Below are 22,700 nucleotides of genomic sequence, written 5' to 3'. Positions count from 1 at the left end.
ATGTTTACATACTCTCATGCAAACACTCCTCTCGGCCAATGAGAACACGCGTACTATCTTAGTTATTTTTTAAACTAATATAGTTTGCAGTCAACTCCGTGCTCGTCGTGATTAGTTGTTCTAATGGTTCAACCTGTAAATTTTACTGGTTTACGTCTTAACAATGACACTAGTGCTGCCTGGTATTTCTTCGGTTGTATTGTCGCGAACAAACAACTGAAACGAAGTGGTTGAAAAAGAGCGAAATAGAGTATTAATGACTGTTATGGTTTATTTCAGAATGTTCGGATTGAAGTGGTAGAGAATGAAGCCTCATTGGAAAATGCCAAGGGGTTAGCGGATAAAATAAAAGAACTCAGTAGTGAAGATCCGTCGATCAACAAAGACCTTGATGATCAAATTCAGAAAATAGAACCACCCTTGACTGAACTTGTTTCGTTGCTTAACACACGGCAGTCCGAGCTACAGAAGGTTCAGTTACAAAGTCAGGAGCTAAGAGATTCTGTGGATGAGTTCAGCAGCTGGTTAACGGCAGCCGAGAATCGGTTTAACCTTCAAGGACCTATATCTGCCAGACATAAACTGATTCTTGATCAGCAAGACAGGCTGCAGGTTAGTTTCTGATCTCTCTTGAGGGAGACAGAGAGAGGGAGATAGAAAAAAAAATACACGCACTCAAAGACAGTTACTCCCGGGAGGACATTATGTTAGATTGGAAGCCTTTGCTCTGAGTGTCGGCAAACTTTTGCTCCAATTTGTGGTTTAGTCCTCTTTTTGTCCTCTTTTAGAAAAAACTTTGTTTTATGCTTCTCTAGGTACTAGAAAAAGATTTTGAACAGCAGAAATCTGTTCGGGAACATGTGATACAGAATGGCCAAGCAGTTCTAGAGACAATGAAACCAGGGAAGGAGAAGGAAAATTTACAGCAGATCCTCCAAACTCTGGAAACACGCTGGAACGAAGTCTTTGGTCAGATCAAAGAGCGTGGCGAAAAACTTCAGGAGATTGAGCCGTCCGCTAGCAGATACGTGCGCTGTTTAGAGCCATTTATTAACTGGCTCTCAGAATCGGAGGCACTGTTGAAAGATTGTGAAAAGATGCCTGAAGATGAGGATAGCGCCACGCAGCAGCTTGAGATATTTGAGGTTGGTAACGTTGTTTTGGCTATTCTGTTACAATTAAATTATAATTAAAGAGGAGCATATATGACGGGGCATATGAAATGGGGCGTACTGCGCGTTGGATGTGAGATGGTAGGAGCCAGCGAGGTGCGTAACGCCGAGTTGGCTATAATCATCTCATATCCATCAAGCACGAGTGGAATAATTGTTTTATTACAAACGCCCACAAAATCTCCATGAAACTTTGTAGAACAAACCGGAAAAGAAAAGGGACTTTCCCTTTTCACATGTCGCACGGCTATCAAAACTGCCAACGCGCGAACGGACTGGATGAATAAAAAATCAAAACATTAAGTGGTCAACACTTTTAAAAACTCATCGGGATGGTAGGATTTTACACAGCAGGACAGCTAAAAAACCCGCAGATGATTAGGACAAAAACGAATTTTGAAGTGCAGCCGTCGAAATTATTGTGAATTTGGATTTTTGGTGTAGTTAGAAAAGGAAACCTATTCCCTCGGTCGCCATTCAGAAACTTATGCAAAGCTTGTAATGAAGTTGATTGAAGCCGCCAGCTGGTTTTGCTGAACGAGACAAGAAGCTATACTGACGCCTGGATCGCTGTAGTGAATATAGTTACAAATTAAATATATACTCTTATAAATAAAGAACAGCATATAATAAAGTAATGCACAAAAGTACAGAAAATATTAAGAGAAAGTTAATTATCTAATAATTAGTAATAAATAACAAACGATTGAGTATTGAGTATTCATATAATTGATTATTCTGTAAATTAATTTAAATATGATTTAAGTAAACTTTTAAAGGTTCTTGTGTTATTTGATCTAATTATTGAGTGAAGTAAAGAGTTCCACAATTTCGGTCCTTGGTATAAGATTGTAAATTGTTTCATATTAGTTCTGCCGGCATGAGGACGGTTTGACTTGGGATATCTAGTAGAATAACTATATTTTGATTTTCAGTTTGAAATAGGTTTTGGAAAGAGAGAGTAACTCTGTAGTTAAACTGATTTTTATTTATACTTATTTTATAGACACTGCAGCACGAGATTCTCTTACATAAAGCAGACCATGATGCATTCCAAGAAACCTCCTCTCACCACACAGACCTGTGCAGTGACAAGAAGGTGACAACAGACTTACCTATTGTGTCGGAAGAGGTCACCTCTGCCGACAAACGCTGGGAGAAGCTTTGTGCAGGAGTGAATGATCGCCTTCAGTCTCTAGAGAATTTACAGGAGGATCTTCATCGCTTCCAGGTTGTCCTTCATGTCACAGAAAAGACGCTGCTCGAGATTGAGCAGGTTGTGACTATCGCGTACGTGCTGATTTTGGATCCGAACAAGGCAAAACAAGATCTTGCACAGGTTAAGGTAAGTGTAACAAAATATGAGACCAGAGTTCAACACTCAGTGAATAGATAAATCTCCACTTGTTTGCCGCTCCAATTTGGTTAAGTCAGGATTAGAGGCGGGTAGTGAAACAAATTAACAAAATTCACGAAGATTCTGAGGTTGACAAGTGTCAATAACTAGTGAGTGAAATAAGTAGCCGTTGGCCAGTTTTCGAAAAGAATGTCGATAGTAAATGCACGAAGGGAATTTTGTACTGCTATTTATTGTCACGGTGATAATTTTCCTTTTCATCTATTTGCTTTAGAAATATATTGTGCTTTTAAATAACCGGCGACCTGAGTTGAAAGACCTTGTAAAGTACGGGAGAGCCTTAACAGAGAAGACAGGTGTACCTAAATGGCATGAAAAGTCAGCTGCAGTCCATCTCAAGTATAACACTTTGGAAGCCAAACTAAAAGATCGGGAGTGCACTATGGGCAGGATTGTGTTTTACACTCAGATTTACACTTCAAATACTAGACACGTTGAAGTCAACATTCCCAAAATCAAAGAGGAGATTTCTAATGTAGACCCTATCAGTTCCGAACCAGAGGAGATCCAAGAACAACTAAAGAAATCGGAAATGTTGCAAGCGACTCTTCTAGACGATCGCGTCTCCCTTGAGAGTGCTCAGGAAGCAGCGGATTGGTTGACTTGTAATTGTGATTGCGAACCTGAGCATGAAGAAAAGATGAAAGCCCGAGTTAGAGTTTCCAAAGAAATGTTAGACGAGTTCATCGCCTTGAACAACGACCGACAGAATACCCTTAAGTGCGCACTGGTGCAGTCCCAGGAGTTAAGAGACGCGTCAAATGATTTTATAATATGGTTGAATGCCGTAGAAGACAGACTTGTCGCTCAGCCTGCTGTCCAATCAGATACAGACTTCATCCGAGAACTCAAGAAGGATCACGTGGTAAGCTCTTTAGTGTTCTTTTCGTGTAGAAAGTGATCGCATTTGCATGTTTTTGTCCGCTTGTGAGAGGTGTCGCGTCTCTGAACTCATAATTGGGGGTTCCTTTTTTTAGATATACAGTGTATTTGTCGAGAAGTTGACGTGAGTTATTTTGGGTATATGTGTTTATGAATGCTTAGCAATAATGCATAAGCCCCATGGTTTGTTTTCCCTCTTTTCAGAAGTACCGTAAAATTCCGAAAATAAGCCCCGGGGCTTATATTTTTCAAAGGCCCCTTTTTGAGGGGTTTGTTTTTGGAGGGGCGTATATTCGGAGGGGCTTATCTACGGAGGGAAACTTGCGTTTTAACATCGATTGGGCTAGCCTTATAGTTGGAAGTAAATTTACCGTTTTTGCTTTGTTTTACTTTTTATTTGAGGGAAATACATGTACAAACATGTATAAACCATGAACGATGAGGCTTCAAGGATTTATGGGTACACATTCATAAGCAATGCAAATTCAAAGTTCTTTCAACAAAAGTTTACATTGTCACGAGATTTTCAAGTGTGCATCAGCGATATGGCTATGCTCTTTCAGACTGTATAGATCTCTCACGTGCCCTGCACACTGAGGTGAAGTTGTGAGATTATCGCCAAGAAAACTGGAAACCGTTTGACCTTTTTCGTAATGCATCGTCGCGAAAAGATTCCATAATGTAGACTTTTCTGAAAAGAACTTTAAATTTGCTGAGCGAATAAAGTTCTACCCATAAATCCATTTGGTTCCATCGTTCATCGTTAATGCTTTTCAAGCGACGTTTTTTTAATCAGGTTTATAGAAAAGTATTTTTACTGTGTCTTAGGCTATCTTTGAAGAAGTACAGCAGCACGAGCCCATCCTCTTTACCGTTAAGAAGTCAGCGGATGAAATCGTTCGATCGACAGGACCAGGAAAAGAGCGCGAGAGAGTGGAAACGAAAATGACTCGGTTACAGAGCCAATGGGACGCCGTGCAAAAGAACGTATGTGACCGCAAGACACTACTAGAGCAGATAGAGCCCGTTGCTTTAGAGTATAGAGACGCTATACAGAGTATTCTGTCTTGGTTATCTACTGCTGAAAAGAACATTGCTCTTCTCAAGTACATTCCTTGCGACAGAAAAGGACCTCAGAAATACGAGGAACTTCTCAGGGAAATGGAAAGAGAGCATGATGAATGGGAGAGCCACTTTTGTGAGTTGGATCATTTAGCACGCGTCTTGCTGGAATTTAACCCAGAAGACGCCAACATTTTGAATTTACAAGTTCAAGATGTGAAGAATCGATCTGCAGTGCTTCGCAATGTTCTCAAAGAAAAGGAGAGCAAACTGGAGAAAGTAAAAGAACTCCTGGAGAACTTCACGTACCGAGTGCATGCTGTGGAGGAGCTAGTGGTACATGGTGAGTGGTTAGTTGTGACGTCAACGCAATTACTGTGTAAATTAAAAAGAACTTGATTTATTTTGGTAATCCCAGCAACAAAGAGAGTCACGGGAAAAATTCTTTTAGAAGCATCTCAAAGAATATGAATAACATTACGGCAGCAAAGTGTGCAGGGTGGTACTGATTCATGCAGAACACATTTGAGCTTGAAAGTGATAATTTATTTGGCAGTTAAGACTTTCAAAAAGTGTAAACGGCAGTGCTACTTATGTTTAATGTTTAAGAAAATGTTGTTTTTGTAATGTTATTAAGATGCATTAACTTGGTTATTGCGCAAATGAAACAACGGTTGTTCAAAATGATCATTTCTTTGTGAAATAAAGTTTTATTTTCTGTTAATGAAGGGCCAAAGTTGTAAAGTTACGCCCCTTTTTAGCATTGCATCTGTTATTTTTACCCTATATAAAAGAAGCAAACCCTTTCTTTGTTAATTTAAGGTATGGTTCTGTGTTGCCACCAAATTCCTTTGATGGACGCCTATAAAATCGCCGAGGAACTGGAGCTCATTGGAGAAGCTCTAGACGCTTTTGCCGACCAAGATGAAGAGCTTGCAATCGTCGATAGTGTTGCAATTGATCTGCTCGATGTTTTAGAAATCGATGCCCCTGATGCCACGATCATCAGAAACCAGGTTGACACGCTAAGCATACGTTACCGGGTAACGAAGGATGACTTGCAGTCACGGAAAGCTCAGTTAAACAGACACAATCAACACTTGGTTCCTTTCAGGTACTGTATCCCACATAATACAATTTCGCTCCTAGACAGTCAAATAAACACAGCACTCTATTGCTTATGACAGAACCACGGGTAACTCGTTAACTTAATTAACTCCCAGGAGTATCAGGGTTTTCGGTAGCATTTGGAAGTGCCGGATGCAGAGGTTCAGCTGGTAGACTTGCACCGTTTGGGCGGCATGCGCTTATGTTGAGTGCCGGAGTCACAAACTCAAGGGGTCCAGGGGCATGCTCCCCATGGAAATTTTTATAATCCGACTCTAAAATGCAATTTCCTGCGTTCGGGGGGGGGGGGGGGGGGAATTTGTTAACTGGAAGGTTTTTTAAGGCATTAAAAATGCTCACCAAAAATGAAATATTTGATTTGGCAATTATCACTGTCGGTTCATAGTTGTTCGTTTTTTAGTTGATTTAATAATGAATGAAAACGAGAAACGGTTTTTACACTTAAAAAAGTAATTATTTCGTGTATGAACCACTGGACGTTACAAACAACCGGACGTTGCGTCTGGCGTCCGACTTGAAACAAAACCACTGGGAGTATCACTTTTAGGTCAGGTTTCTTTGAGAATTGGTTACTCGCTCGCCGAATCTGGAAGCCGATATACAGTGTGTTCTTGCCAGTTTTAAACGTTGTATTTTTACATCCGCAATGGTTGTGCACTTTCACTTAATCTTAAGCACTGCTACTAGCCTTTTTTTTATTGGCATCACGATTTTCACAGATGTTATCTATTTTTGTAGGGAACACATCCACGGACTCCAGGTGTGGTTCCAGACAATCAGTGAGGAGCTGACAAAAATGGAGCCAATAAGTACCGAGCCAGAGAAACTTAAGCAGCAGTTGGCGGAAACTGAAAAGTTGCAGGACAATATACAAGACAAGACTCATCTTCTGCGGAGCGCGCAAGCTGAGGGAGAGTGGATGATGGAGCACAGTAAAGAGGATGAAGATATGGTTATCGATGTAGTGACCATTCTTAGTGAATGCCAAGCCAAAATGGATGCCATAACCGCTCAGGTAGATCGGCGACATTCTCGTTTACAGAGTGCAGTCGTCGACAGTCAGAATGTTGAAGTGACGTTCGCAGAGTTTCTCGACGATTTGAGCAGAATTGAGGTACAGCTTGCGGGAATGCGTCCGATCTCTGTGGTTCTTGACACACTTAAGGAACAGGAGCGCCAGTTTGAGGTAATACTTTAATTTACTTTTACCGAGATCTAATAAGTCCTCGATTCGAACTATGGTAAATTGCTAAGAAGTTCTGTGTTCTCGCCAGGCAGTTTCGTTCTTTCTGACAGACAGACTGCCGTTGAGTTTTGCGTTGTTAAGGAGATCTGTTTTATCAACTGAAATGTTTGATCATTATGAGAAGCCTAGCATAGTATAGGATCCATCAACCTGCTTGAAGGTCTTATCACATTTCACACCCGTAGAAAAAAAACTGATCATGTCTGATGTTAATGGTGTCCCTTTTTACCGTAACGAGACAAGGGGTGTGTCTATGCCTGGTCTTCTTTGCCGCCTTGGCTGGTAGGTTCTGTACTTGCTTTATGTCGATAGCAATTACAGCTATGTCGTCGGAGAAGTTAAAATCTATGACGCAACACAAGGCCATGTCACAGCTTCTCTGACATGAAGCAATCCCTTTTTATAGCGTATTTTTAATAGCATTACATAGATGTCCAGCAAAAAGATCTGGAGCCAATAATAATCTAGCAGTGATTGGCCAATCGAGTCACGATGTTATCGGTCTTCTGTCAGTCAAGCCCTGATTTATCAGTTGGATATGAAGACTTTGTATGAGTGGTGCGCCTTGATCGTCTTTAGTCATAGTAGTAAGTCTTTTATTGTTGGTCAAATGGTTGGTTTGTTCTCTCACTCTATTGTTGTTCGTTTTCCTCGAATTCCATCATAAGTGGCGCTAACAGCTGTCTTTGATTCAGCGTCGTTTGTTCTTAGTAAACCACTTTTTAAAGTAAGTGGTGGTCCAATCGAGTAAGTAGTCGAGTAAGTCCAATCGATATGATGTGTTTGTTGACAACCACTTCTGGTCGCTAGTTTTTGTTCAGTCAGTCGTGTGCTAAGGTTTCTGTCGGTCTCAGCAATGCAAGTAGCTTGGCCGTCGCAGCACTTGATCTTGTATACTGCTCCCTGTCTGTTCTCAGGTCTATGTCCTTGACATTAGTTAGTAGTCGTCGTCAAGCGGTTATCGGTTTGTGTGTAACGCGTATGTTTTAAGCTTGTAGGATACGTGCAGCAATTTCAGAGGTGCCTTTGAGGAAAAGGAAAGGGAAAAGTCGCTCCCATAAGCGGACTAGAATTAACGTTGTACTGAGTAGCGTGGCGTCCACATTAGTTGTGCCCGTCTCCGCTACCTTTCTTTGCTGTCCTTCTGCCTGTTATTTTATGTAAGGAGTTTTAATGGGCATTTTCAATTTCATTCACCCTTCAGTCTAGTTCTTCCTCAATAATGTTCAATTAAATTCACACCCACCCTCATTTGATTTGCTTTTTCTTTTGCTTACCCTAATTATCTTCTTTACTTCTCGTGAAATTGTCGTGATATCCTTTCTGAATATGTCTGTAGAGTAGGGGGCGTTCTTTGATCTCCTCTTCTTAGAGACTAATTCCGTTCCTGCTAAAGTCTCGTATTTCTCTGATTCTTTTTTCCATCCTTTTCAAATTTAAACCTGTTTGTTTATTCTGTAACATATTTGTCCTGCATGTCTTCTCTGCTACGGATAGCTACCTTTCTTCTTAGGCTGAGTTTTGTCTTGGTAGTAACAATTCCTTAGTCTGTGCAAATATTGCTGAACTTCCCATATGCCTCTGTGTTTGCCAGACTATTGATAATCAGAATCATTATCATAACAATAATGATGATAATGATTGTGTGATGGGAATTTCACAAAGTGGCTCTTAGATCACCATACCTACGCTAGAATTGCATCCACAACTGAGTATATATTTAGGAAAAAGCGATGTAAACAATAAGACAATTGCTCTAAAATCTTTTGCATCAAATCCGCCGAAACAAAAAAGATTAATTAATTTTGTCGCATGCAATGTTTGTTAAGCGAAGTTTTGCTTCCCGTTTAAGAATCGTAACATTTGTAGCTATTGATTGATGCTGGTAACCTGTTAAGAATCTCTGCAGCACTGTTTTGATAGGTCCTTTTGATCAAGGGGACTCTTAGCTTGTAAGCCACTTCTTTTAGAGCAAGATGCATTGAAGCTGTCTGCTGACACCAAACGGGCTAGTGTATAACTTCCTTATTATCTTTTTGTGGTGTGTGTCACACTTATCAATTATCAGACCGTTTTCCACTACCAGATCATATTTCTGTTAGTTGCTACCTGAAAAGGGTGTGTTGTAAGTTCAGGACACATCCCGTCATTATAATTGCCAAAGATTAGAAGAGCATTAATAGTAGAACACTATGAATAAAATTAGAAAGCTTTTTGTAGAATAGTTCTACTGTATCTTCATCAACAAAGTTGGTTGGTCCGTGTGCAACAATAACAATAATAATAATGTGCCATTTTAAAACTGAAATAATGAAATCACTGGACAGAATTCAGCGTTTACGAAACAGTTTAAATGTTGAATTCTTGAACCCCACAATAGTCATTTTTTCTCGGCGTTCAGTTTCAGTTTCAGCTGTTAAATGTCCGTCGTCTGAAGGAGGCGTTCCCCATTGACCTCCACTGGGCCACGGTTTGCGTAACACGAGGGCAGTATTTTACGAAACTATCTTAATTGTCCCTCCATCTCGTCCTTGATCTTCCTTGGTTCCTCGCGTGTCCCCTGCACGTCCAGAACATAATGCGGGTTGTCCAACGGTTGTCTGATCTTCTCGCCACTTGACCAGCCGAACTCCCTTTGATTGTGCTTATCGTTTCCATGATATTTCGTACTTTGTTTTTTTCTCGGATCCGTTGAGCTGTTTTACGATCTTGCCATGTGATGTTGAGCATGACTGTTTCTATGGTTTATTGTTTCGTAAGATTCCAGGTCTCAGGTCCGTAGGTGACTGTTGGTAAAATCTACTGATCGTAAACGTGGCATTTGAGAACGATCGGAATGCATATGTTTTGTGAAGATCGCACTCGCTCTTCCGAAAGTTTGCTATCCTTGGCTGATACGACGTTTGATCTCTTGTTCCTTCGATGCGGAATCCATGGAGATGCATCGAAGGAGGCAGATATAATGATCGACTTTTTCGATTTCGTTGTTGTCGATGGCGGTGGGTTCCTCTACGTCTTCTTCGGCGAACTCGTTAGTCTCGCTTGCGTAAGAAGCGGGACTCATAATCTGCAAGTGGTTTTTTTGTTCGTATTTAGTACAGAACGACGGTTGTGGTTCCAGGCGTTCCTAGCGGCGACCGTGGAAACTGAGGATAAGAATCGTGACGACTTTCACTGTATGCAAATGAGACTCGTGATGAGCATGTGCTATATTTTCGGCCATGATTGAGGTGATGCGTTTAGTTGATCACGTTTTAGTATGGATTTTTGGCAATGATGTAATTTTCCCCGAATCATCTTTGATTTTCCTTTATTCATACACGCGTAGTTGGACGTGAAAATATTATAGCGGAGGAAATCCTGTTTCGTGCTGCATTACGTTTCTTACAATTTTGACGCAATTACTGGAACTCTACGATTAAATAGATTCGACATTGCAGATTCACTTTGTATGTATTTAATTGATAGATTTTGGCAGTTTTTGAGATGTGAAGTCGCGTTGCACTTTATAAATACTTGAGATATCAATGATTTTTACCTTTAAAATACTAGAGGCAATTTCAACTACTCCTCTGACGTTACGTATGTGTCACAGATGTGTTTATAAGTGTAGAGTTGTACTTGACTGTCACGCACTTCATCGGCCAATGGAAACTACTAGTCTATAAATTGAACTAGTCTATTTATTTTCTATTTTATTTTCTAGTATGGGAGATGTGTATTTGTTTTTCATACTGACGTCTTCATTGATGTTTCCTTGTTGTCGTATATTTGCAAGACCTCGATCTTTGCCTCGTGGTATTGCCTTTGATTGTGGAAGATTGCTTGAAATTACAGCATTATTGCCTAGACATCATCGGAAATTTTCACTTAAGATTTAAAAACTGAAACGGTTGAACTACAATCTTTTGTCCAGTTTAAGTTCAGTCTGACTATTCTATGTACCATAAGACAGTCAGTAGTTACTGTGTAACCTATGCCTAGCTGCACACTGGCTCCTTAAGAATTTACCTCTTCCTCATTTCTTGTCTAATCTCCAAGGAAGCGAGACTTAAACTCTGTTTAGAGCGTTCTTGTTGTACATAACCTTGGTCTTCTTTTGGGTTCATGCTGCGCCCGACTTCAAGGCTAGCTTGGTTTAATGTAGCATTTCTTGGCACAAATAATGTCATCTGCGAACCGTAGGTGACTGAGATATTAACAGTCGATTTTGATTCCCTCCTTTTCCCATCGTAGTTTGCCAAAGACCAAGCAGGCAATGAACAGTTTGAGAGAACTGGTATCACCTTGTCTTATGCCCCTTTGCATTCTGAATCGTTTGGAGTCTTTGTGGAGTCTGATGTAGGATTTGGCGTACTTGTAGATGTGTTGTAGAACGTTGACGTAGACTCTCGTCGATGTACTTACATGTAATTGTTGTTTCGGTGGGTAAATATTAGTAATATATTTATTGCCGCTGCGGTTCGCCGTAGGAAGAGCCAGAAAAGTACTGACAATTAATTATGAAAGTTGTAACTGCTTTGCTTTTCAGATAATGAAAGACGATCTGAAAGACTTAGACAAGCTTTCTGATGAGCTTATTTGTCGGATGGAAGTCGTTTTGGAAAGTGCGGAACCCGGCCGAGACCGGGACGCATTTGAAAGTCGTTTTGAAGACATGAAGACAAGATGGAAAGCGGTCAAAGAGAAAGTCGCAACACGGCAGAGTGAAGTCGAACAGCAGACCCCTGTCCTATACAATTACCACGAAAAGATGACGGACTTTTTCAGTTGGATGACCGACCTGGATAGCAAACTCTCTTCACTGAGTCCTGTGTCGTGTGACACGAAAATGATCGCCAAACAGCTTCAGCAGGTAGAAGCACTAAAGGTAGATTACTTTGAGCACAAACCCGATTACGAATCCGTGAAAAACGTGTCCGCTGAGGTTATCGATAACCAGCCGGATGATGTTTACGTTGTGGAGGCTCAATTGGAGTACGTTAATAAGTTGTGGGATAGTGTCACGTTACGTTTGATGGGCAGGTTGGATCAGATCAATACTGTAAAGGAAATTGCCTCAGAATATTTGAAGGCAGAGAGGCCGGTTCGTGCTTTGTTTGCTTGGGTGGAAGATGCTATTGCACCTTTGGAGACGATTGGATCAAACATTGAACGAGCTAGACAAGAACTCAATAATACAAAGGTAATGAATGCTGTGAGTGTAGTGAGATTCCAAGCTTCATAAAAATTCCGTCTTTTAAATTGTCAAGGTTTTAACTTCCTTTGAGTGCCTCCAGGATGTGAAACAGGTAACGGTTGAGGGAGTTACACTACAAAGAGACCGTTTATTTTTTATGGACGGGGGGGGAGCTGGTTGGATTTGATGATTCGTTCCTTTAGTATATGACGACCCCCTCTTCATTAGAAAATTTGTGGTGTTTTCCCCTTCTTTAGCCCAAACTATTTTACATGACCTCCGCCCCCCCCCCCCCCCACCCCCGAAAAAAAAGCGAAGAAACAAAGAGAGTACGAAGAAAAAATTAAACTTATGAAGCTGAACTTCAATCATAGCCGTGGGTTCGATTTCAACCTTATAGCAAGGTTAAGAATTAGACTTGTCGAACGCTTCTGCTTCATAGTTAAATACGTAGAAGGACAATTAAGAGTTTTTTTTACAAATGCATCAGTTGCTCAGCCATATGAAATAAAAACTGTGCGGAACTAGCCTAAAAAGTGCTAACATCCCTGAGATTCTATTCAGAGACGGTGGAGGCCCACGCAGTCTTTCTCGGCTTTTGGCTCGTCATGCAATCGTTGGGCAGAAAGCGTGATGAACCCTCACACTCTGTATTCTTCTTGACCGGGGTAACCTACAAAAAAGCGAGGCCCTGCTGGGAATTTTGGGATCGACAACTACTCTTCCTTATGCCTTTAGGGCCAGTGATATCCTTACGAGTTGTGTTTAACGGTTTGTTTTTTCCGCTCCCAACGTTTTACAGGCCTTACTGAATCTGATGAGAACGCGTCAGGCGGACATGAAGGGTGCTGTTAAACTTGGCCAGAGTCTGGTACTAAATGCAGACACATCATCACCGGAAGTGCTGTCACTTAGACAGGAAGTTAAGGAAATACCAGACAAGTTTGATAATCTCAAAGCCCGGCTGACTGAACAGCAAGTCCAGCTGGAAAGTATAATCCATGACAGTTCAGTATTTAATCAACACATCCGGGAACTTGAACTTTGGGTGACGGAGGTGTCGGAAAGCACGGCCATGCAGGAGCCTATCAGCACTAATCCAAAGGTGGTAAACAAAAGACTGGAGCTCACAGAGGTTAGTGTTGTTGGACATCAAGATTGGGTATCGACTGGATGAAGAGTCTCAGAACTGTTTTAACGACATTTCTTAATCCAAGAAGAAAAGAAAAACAATTTTTGACTTGGAGGGTGTTACTTCGCTATGTTTGTGTCAAAGGAATTACTTAAAAATTAAAAAAAAAAATTAAAATTAAATTAAAAATACATCTTACCGCCATAACGACTAGTAGTATATCAAAACTTAATTATCTATGTGCATTTTCTGTTGAAGGTTAAACTGAAAGTTCTGTAAAGCGTTATTGGTTTGGTTCCGTGGTCATGTCATCTTTAGGGTTAAATCTCCGACGCATTATTTGCTTTTATTGCATCAGACTCGCTTCACAATTACAAAGACATCTCGCTCAAAAGACTATTTCTACTATCTGATGCCATTTGCAAACTTGGTAAACAAATAGCAGTGAAGGCGCACGGTTTTTTCAAGCTTCTTATTCCGGGTAATAAATTTAAAGTAAAATCTCAGTTTTTTAACGCCAATCTTACTGTAGATTTCTCTCATCTTTTTACAGGCGTTGCAGAATGATATTGCCAAGCAAAGGGCAACACTGGACCGCACAAATGACCTCGGCAAAGTCCTTATCGAGAACAGCAGCGAGAATCCACTTGTAGTAGCCGACGTGCAGGGAAAACTGACGAAGGTTCGTGTTCAGTTGGATCGTCTTGATGCCAGAATCGAACAGCGCCATGCAATACTGCAGAATATATTACTGCAAATCCAGGTCTACGAGGTGATGATAGAAGAGCTTTTTTTCAAGCTTGGTGAAATGGAAAATGAGGTCGCCAACTTTAGGCCAATTTCGGCTCTCTTAAAGATTGTAAGCGAACAAAAAGAGTTTGTTAAGCACAGTGTTAGTGAAAATATCTCCCGGAAGCAACCGGTCTTTGAGAAAATCTTGGAGGATGGGCATAGCATGCTTGAAAAAATGGAGCCTGGGAGTGAGAGAGACATTCAACAGGAGAAGTTGGAGAAGATGAGGTCAAGGTGGATTGATATCAAGGACAAGGTGGCAGGTCTGCAGAAGTTTGTAGAAGAGGTTCACGAGGCATCTCAGAAGTACGATCACAGAGCAGCAGCTTTCAGGTTTTGGTTAGAAGACGCGGAAAAGAAATTGGGCAGGATTTATCCTGTGTCATGTGATGAGAATGAATTGAACGAAACTCTTAAAACGCTTGTAGCAGTGGCCTCCGATATCGAAGCACACATGGACGACTTTAGGGAACTAGACGAATCGGCTGCCTCTCTTACGAGTATATGTCAGGCAGATGACGATGTTATTAAAGCAGACTTTAATGAACTGAAAAGTCGATGGGAAGCTCTGCAAGTCCGTGCCCACGAAAAACAAGCAAAGCTACAGGAAGCAAAGGAAGCTTTCATTAAATACCAGAGTGCTTTACAGCCTGTGCAAGAGGCTTTTACTCAAGCGGAGGATGCATTGGTAACCCATGAGCCAGCGGGTACTGACGTTGATAAATTACGGAAAGAGTTGGAGCAAATTAAGGCCCTCGTTTCGACTCTGGATGAAAGAAAAGGAGACATCAAGCAAATAAATCGCTCTGGTCAACAGCTTCTTCACCAAGCTGAAGACGATGCACCTTCGACTTTTAAAGTTAAGGAGCAACTTGATAACGTGAACAGCAAAGCAAAAGATATGCCTCAGAGGCTTACTGACAGACAGAATGAACTAGAGAAAATATTGGAGAACACATTGAAGTTTAATTCCATCCTTGAAGAAATTGAAAGATGGCTTCCAGAGGCTGTCGAGACTTTCGATGCCCTGGAACCAGTGAGTTCAGAATCAGAAAAACTCCAAGAGCAGATCCGGGAGACTGGTAAACTGGAGGAGGAAGTTAAACGGTACCTAGTACGCGTTTGTGAAGTAGAATCTACAGGTCAGCGCTTGATAGAAGAGAGTATGGAAAATCCAGACGCTGCATCGGACGTTCAAATCAAAATTGAAAAAGCTCGGGAGCCTGTTCACCAACTAAACGCCCAGCTGGAGCAAAGACGTCTCAGACTGCACGAAGCTGTCCTTCAATCTCAAGAATTCCATGACGCTCACGATGATTTTGTGGCTCGTTTAGGGGTTATCGAAGAAGCGCTTAAAAGCCAGAAGCCCATTTCCCCTGACTATCCTACGACAAAACGCCAAAAAGACGAGGCACACGACTTGAATGATTCCATCTCTCAGATGCAACCTGCCCTTGAGAAGTTACTAGTTAAAGGTGAAAAGGTCTTAAAGGTGACGGATGATGGAGAAGACACGGATGCTTTACGGCAGAAGTTAGATAGCTTGAAGGAAGCGTGGGAAAATGTGAAAAGCATTGCTGCGGATCGGGAGAGTAATGTGACGTTAGTAATTCCCCTGGCAAAGTCCTTTTATACCGAAAGTCATGGCTTTGGCTTATGGCTGGGAGAGACCGAAAAAAAGGTGGCAACAATAAATACTGATTCTGTAAACCCAGAAGAGTTAAACTTGCAGCAAAAGGCTCTAGAAGAACTTAAACAAGCTATAGAGAGGCATACACCTGATCATGCGTCTCTAAATAGCCTTGCTAATACTTTGAAGGATAAATGCAAAAATGATCATTTCTTTGTAGATGTTCAACAGAAGGATATTAACCTTCGATGGGAAGAACTGATGAAGGAAACTGAATCAAAGGCAAATGAACTTAATTTTGTCAAGACCAACCTTGATGGATATCTCGATGCCTTGAGCACAGTAGAGTATGTGGTGCAAAGTGCGGAAACAAGGCTTGAATGCCAAGAGCCAACCGCGCTTGACGTTTCAAAGAGCAAGGAAGAACTTTTAACAGTTCAACAGATTGTACAAGAGCTTGAAAACTGCGAACCTCGTCTCAGAGAAGTGCAACATCTTGGTGGTAATTTACTTCAGGGAATGAGCTCAGATTCCGTCGAAACGATGGCCCTGAAACAGCAGCTAACGAAAGTTGACAACTGGTTTGCCAAAACGCTGATGAGAGCTAGAAACCGTCAAACACAACTTCAAGCGATTAGTGTCTTGATCGTAGAATTCAAAGAAAAGTGCGAGTTAGTAATGACTTGGACTGAGGAGATAAATGCCGTTTTGGAGACCATTCGTGTTGTTGGTGTTAAACCAATTGTTGTTAAAAGCCAGCTGGAAGAAATGGAACACATTCAGGAGGATATTGTAAAGCATAAATTCATTCTTGAGTCAGCAGGTGATGCTGGTCAGCGCCTGGTGGAGTGCAGCGACAATGAACCGGCGATTTTGATGGAGGTAAATAGTCTTGTGTATAAAGGAAAAGCTTCCTTAGATTTACTATCAGCGAAAGTCGATGAGCAGCAAAGCAAATTGCAAGCAGCGGTGTTGCAATCGCAGGAGTTTCAGGAAACGATGGATGATTTTACTGCCAGGCTAGGAGAATTTGAAGATGATGTAGCAAAGATGGCCCCCGTGTCATCTCTTTACTACGTGTTACGTGAACAAAGCAAGGCTATTGAACAGGCCACCGCTGAAGTCAAGCAACTTGAGCCTTTGTTCGAGAGAATAACGAGAAATGGCCAAGACATTTTGGACAGTCTTGATCCAGGAGAGGAGAAAGACGAAATGAAAGAGAAATTAAATGACCTTACCGTTCGGTGGAGTACAGTGAGATTAAATATTGAAGGCCGTAAAGCCAAGATAGATGATGTTTCACCTGCAGTAAAAACTCATCATAGCGCAATGCAATCCCTTCTACCTTGGATTACAGAAACAGAAGATTGGGTTTCTTCGCTTGAGCCTGTCTCTTGTGATGAGAAGTGCCTTTTAAGGGAACAGAATACGTTAGTTACTTTGCTGGAACAACTTGCTGACCACAAGGGCGAGGTAGTGTTTTAGTAACTCGAGTTTTTTATTGATCACATAAATAATCGATTGGATGGCTTCAAACGGCGACAAAATGAGTTGACACTTCGTCCTTACTTTTGCCCAAACTGTCTTTCTTTCTACCAACCTCCCTTTGAGGACTGAGTGTGTCAGGAAATTTATCAAAGTTCAAATAGTGGGAACTGCCATCAAATTGATTGAAACAAAAATAACCGCTCATTAAAAAAAGGTATAAGTAACACAAAATACAAAAGAAGGTACGAATGGACAAACTTGAATGAGACTGAAGCGGATTGCAACTTTAGTTTTTGAAAACTTGTTAGCTTCACAATTTTTCAAAGTACCTTTTTTTGGTTGTAACGGTTGAAATACAGTATTGCTTACGAGAAAAATTTGCTTGACGCAAATCTGTGATTTGTCATTCACAAGTTATTTCTCAGTTTTAGCCGTGACACAGCCCCTTAAATAATGTTGTGCTGCTGTAACGGCTTCCTATAAGAAATAACAAACAAACCAACTTAGGTTAGGATAGGAGGAGGTGTCCAAATTGTTTTCTTTTTCTCACCTTCACCCCAGTCGACGACAGTGTCTCAACAGTTTTGTCGCTGGTTGTTGTTAGGTTTTTAACTGCTGAACTACTGAAAATACTTTGATACGTATTCGGTTTGCCTGCGAAGTATGCAGCTACTTAACATCATAACAATAGAGACTGCGAATAATACTAATAACAAATATTTATTCATGATGCTTTCATCACATATTTTGGTTTTCAGTGGTCCTGGATGATTATAAATGAATGAATGAAAATGTACATAATGGCAACTATATCGACAAAAATCACATCAATTAAGAGCGTTAAAGTATAAAATTATTTCAAGATTACATTTCCTTTTTACGGGGGACTGCTAGCAGCACACATGTAGCAGCTTACTGGCTTAAGCAATGGATAGCTTAGGAGCAGCTGACGTTTACAGTTATTGATACTTAGCAAGTTCGTCTCTGTGAATGAGGTCAAGAGGCTGCAAAATGTAATCGTCCACATGGGTTTCAGAGTAGCTGTTTCAGTGAAAAGTGGTTATTTTACGCAATGTATTTAGGTATCCTTTTGAGATCTTAGTGGTTTGAAGAAACAAACTGGCGGATCGTTTTAAATATTTTAGGTTGACGAAATTAACAATGCAGTTCGCAAAATTGCCGAGATTTGTGACGATGTCCAGGTGGTAGACGCGGAAGCCAAAGATGCCAACGAGCGATGGGAGATACTAACAGCTAATCTGACTGTAAGACAGCACCACGTGGTTAGTGTATCTAGTCTTCTGGAGCAACTCACACAGCAACTTCAGCCAATTGAAGAGAAACAAGTTGAAGCACAAGCGCTAATTGATTCACCTCTTTCCCAGCTCACTAATCCTCAAAAGGGGACTCAGGAACTACATAAAATCGAGGTAACCACCTTGAGTTAAGATAGTATTACATAAAGAAAGTCAACAGTGCGACTAACAAACTTGAACCCAAAGCTTTTCCTGATGGGAATCTTTCTTTGCTCGGCAAAAAAATGCGTTCTGGGCGGTTTTATAACGCATTTGCTTTATATGGGTTTGGGTATTTAGATATATTTATTAAAAACTGAGTCATTGGGTAATGCAATTCTAGAGCTCTGATTGGCTTAGCCATCATGGTATATCATGGTATATGAGCCATTATACCATGCTCTCCAACTGTTCGCGTCTGCTCAAAATTATCATGGTTCGTACAATCTTGAAAAGGTCTTGAATACTTGAATCCTTGAATTCGGTTGAGGTCCTTGAAAAGTACTTAATTTCTTCGTAAGGTCTCAAAAAGTCCTTTTTGCTTGTTTTACACCACATAATTTTCTGTAAATAAGATTATTTTGCAGAGGAAAATTTAGGGTCAGGTAGCAGCTGCTCGGAAGATAAGTCACCAATGGTGCCTAACCCTGACCCTAAACAATACTGAAACAATTGAAAGAATGACATGTGATTGTTTTCTGCGACCAATCAGGAGAGACCTTACGAGCAGCTCCTACACAACTGAAAATTTCGCTCATCCTGGGTTTAAGAACCTATAAAACGCACGGGTAACGTAAAAACATTTTTCTGTATGAACGATATCTTACTTTTTTCAGATGCAACTGCAAGTCATACCCAGTGACTGTTGCCATTTTGCAAATAGGAAGTGGTGTTACGGAAAGTAGTACAGAATATTGTGATCAACCATGGCTGAAAAAGTAAAAATAGTGATTGAATCCATTCAGTCTTTTAGCCTATCAAAAGGGGGTCAAAGAATGCCGATTTATTGAATTTATCTTAGTTCTTGAAAACTGTGATTTGTCCTTGAAATGTCCTTGAAAAGTCCTTGAATTTTGTTTGTCTGAAGTTGTACGAACCATGAAATGCGGTTATTTTTACAAATGAAGTCGGGAAGATTTCTCGATATTTTGTGGGCGTTTTTTAATAAACCAATGGCTATCTACCGTCTCCTATCCAACGCACACTTGTGGAATGATTGTTAAATATGGCATTTTTAACCCTTATGGTTATTATAAATTGCAAGATACCTTGATCTAATATGGTAAACTAAAAAAAAACCATAGGAGTTAGAATGCCATTTTGCCAATAACGTGGGGAGAAAACTGACGTTATGTCTGGAGTAAGGTCTCTGAATTTTAATTTGGGACATGCGACAATTTATAGACCTGTTTCCCTGGTCCGAGAAATGAAGTTGATAAGGTGCGCCGCATTGTTCGTGTCCTTCTTTATTTGATAATAAGTGGGTTGCTGTTTATTTCCTTTTGCCTGTTCCTAGGCCTTAATATCAAATTTAAAGGATCAGGAGCCTGAACTGGGAGAAGTAAATGACAACCTATCAAATCTGATGAAGAAAATCGATGAAAAGACTCCAAAGGCAACCCAGGTCAGAACCGACGTGTCACAGGCAGAACAGAAAAACAAAGAACTTATTGACAAGCTAAATGCGTACAAGATTAACCTGGAGGAAGACGTAAGGCATGCACGTGTGTTCCAAGATTCACTCGCAGAGATCGAAGCATGGTTACCACTGGCAGCTGATTACATTTCTGCTCAACAGCCAATCAGCACTGATCCTGAAACGGTCAGAAAACAGCTGCAAGAAGCGCAGGTTTGTTTATTTCTAAACATTATACTTAAAAAAACAAACGCCTAAAAATTAGCAGATGAATATTAAATTGTTCAATAATTTACAATGTGAAAAAAGAAAAAAAATGCACTGCAACTATAAAAGCTGAAACTATGTTATACAGCGAATACTTAATCGATCTATCTTGAAAATACTTGCCGATAAAATTAGTTCGCGACAACGGCCAGAAAAGTCGAACCGTTATGTTTGTATTATCCATGTATCCCTTTGCTCAGGTTGGTTTGTTTGACTTTCGGTTTTGGAGGACAACGTAAAATTAGAACTAGAATTTATCAACGCTGAATTTGTGGCAATTTCTTCATTTTTTTCGCTCTATCTCACTGAATCTTTCTTGTCTTGTTTTGATTTGTTTATTTTGTTTTAATTTACTCTTTAAGTGTGCATCAGTTGTCAGAACAACTCTCTTTGTTTTTTTCGGTTAAGCCGCTGGTTTCTATATTAACGGCCAGATCGTTTCAAACGCCTCGATTTTTGGGGGGAAGACGAATCCGGTCATGAGAATTAAGCTTTAGCCTACTTCTTGGTAGGATCCTATGAGGATTATCGAAAACTGGCCAAAATGTAAAAGAATGTCACCAATGTGGGGGTCACTGCCTTACATACGAAAGGCCCACTTAACGATGCAATATCTTTAACGTGCATCTTATGTAAAGTATTGCTATTCCGTCATCTCTATACCCATGTACGTGACAGCCTCAACACGCCCCAACACGGCTTTGTCCACGGCAAGTCATGCGTTTCTAATCTTTTGGAAACAGTGCATGAGATCAACACAATTTTAGAGAATGGAGGTTTATTCAGATTTTCAAAAAACATTTGACAAGGTTCCTCTTGAGCGACTCCTGCTAAAGGTAAAAGCCTATGGGATAACCGGTTATTACTGGTAGAACAGTGGCGGTCAGAGTAGGCGACAAATTATCGTCATGGAAACCGTTGTTTTTTGGAGTGCTTCAAGGTCCCGTTTTTTGGGCCTCTACTGTTGTTTTTATTCATTAACGATATGCCTGCTATCACAACGAATAGCACCATGCTATTTGCCGATGACTCAAAATTAATAGGGAACGCACAATCACCAGAAACCATTCAATCAGACTTACACTGCTTATCCCATTGGGCCGACACGTGGCAAAAGAAATGTAATGACTCAAAGTGTAGCGTCTTGCATATTGGTAAGGATAAACCTAAGAGTAACTGCACGATGGGTAATTTACCCTGACAAGCGGTAGAAAAGGAAAGAGATCTGGGAGTGGTTGTTTCAGCTGGTGATACCCTTTGTTGGGACGAACATATACGAGGAATGATTGGAAAAGCAAAACAAATTACATCATCCAGAAAAACAGAAGTGCTTATACCATTTTACAAAGCATTCGTTAGACCCGATTTGGAGTACACAGTGCAGGTGTGGGCCCCAACTGCGAGACATGGAAATTGGGGACTGCCAAAGACAGTTTACTAGGATAATTCAAGGCATGGGTCTACTCCCTTATCGTCAAAGGTTACAGCGTCTCAGATTAACAACTTTACCGGAACGTAGAATGCGTGGTTACTTAATTGACTCCTTCAAAATCATCGTATATTACGGCCAAAATATGTTCGAAAAAAATTCAACTTACCAAACATGCAATCTTCCAGTCATTTCGCATCATTCTTTAAGATCAGCGCTTGCTTTCTTAAAAAATAGAGTTATGAAATATTGGAACCAGCTACCATTAGGAGTCCGATGTTCAGCAAGTATCAACGCCTTTAAGGCCGGTCTCGGTCGTTTTAAATCATCAAAACCTGATTCAAATGGTTTCTGGGAACAATCAGAATAGGCTCCTTCCGAGTTCCAAAAACCCTCACTTTCAATGAGGCTAGGTGCACAACCTTTCTTGTGAAAATGAGTTTTATTTGCATGAGAATGAAAAATGATTTCCATTCGCCCCCCTTGAATAATCCTCCCCGCCCTTCTAAACCCCTCTGGCCATCTTCTCTTTCTTTTATCCCATCCCAGTCAAGTTAAAAATTGACACCTGGGATAACAAACAAAGCTGAAGTGGAGTCTGATGCAGCAAAACTGATCAGGAATAATACAAACCCTGACACTGGGGACATTGCCAGTGAAAATTAACCAAGGAACCCAATTTGGAACGGCTTAAAAAGCCCATGTTCAGTCCATTTGATGTGATGATGATGATGATGATGATGATGATGATTATTATTAATGTCACTATTCCGCCTAAGATACGCATGAAAAGGTAACACAACTAAATAACGCACGCAGGCAAATAAGACAATTACTACAAGATGTCGTAATTAGGGGGGACACAGCCCTGTGGCAGGTTCTAGCGACTTCAGGTTATGCGCACAGCAAAAACACAAGCCTCACTTATCGCCCCACTACCGTGGG

General features: G+C 40.7%; 1 protein-coding gene across 3 annotated transcripts in view; it reads left to right on the top strand.

The window, feature by feature from the left end:
- LOC140952877 (uncharacterized) overlaps positions 1-22,700 on the top strand; it is a 136,230-nt gene that overhangs the window by 77,872 nt on the left and 35,658 nt on the right. For all 3 annotated transcript variants that reach the window (XM_073402327.1, XM_073402326.1, XM_073402328.1), the window contains 12 exons: positions 280-612; positions 816-1,145; positions 2,179-2,517; positions 2,804-3,454; positions 4,300-4,876; positions 5,356-5,647; positions 6,400-6,847; positions 11,439-12,092; positions 12,889-13,221; positions 13,772-17,113; positions 18,274-18,558; positions 19,940-20,272. In XM_073402327.1, the coding sequence (XP_073258428.1) occupies positions 280-612; positions 816-1,145; positions 2,179-2,517; positions 2,804-3,454; positions 4,300-4,876; positions 5,356-5,647; positions 6,400-6,847; positions 11,439-12,092; positions 12,889-13,221; positions 13,772-17,113; positions 18,274-18,558; positions 19,940-20,272 (7,917 nt within the window). The remainder of the gene's footprint in view (positions 1-279; positions 613-815; positions 1,146-2,178; positions 2,518-2,803; positions 3,455-4,299; positions 4,877-5,355; positions 5,648-6,399; positions 6,848-11,438; positions 12,093-12,888; positions 13,222-13,771; positions 17,114-18,273; positions 18,559-19,939; positions 20,273-22,700) is intronic.

The sequence above is a fragment of the Porites lutea genome, chromosome 11, assembly GCF_958299795.1.
Source record: "Porites lutea chromosome 11, jaPorLute2.1, whole genome shotgun sequence".
NCBI lineage: Eukaryota > Metazoa > Cnidaria > Anthozoa > Scleractinia > Poritidae > Porites > Porites lutea.
Note: the sequence above shows the minus strand (reverse complement) of the source record. Positions and strands in the feature narration are given on the sequence as shown.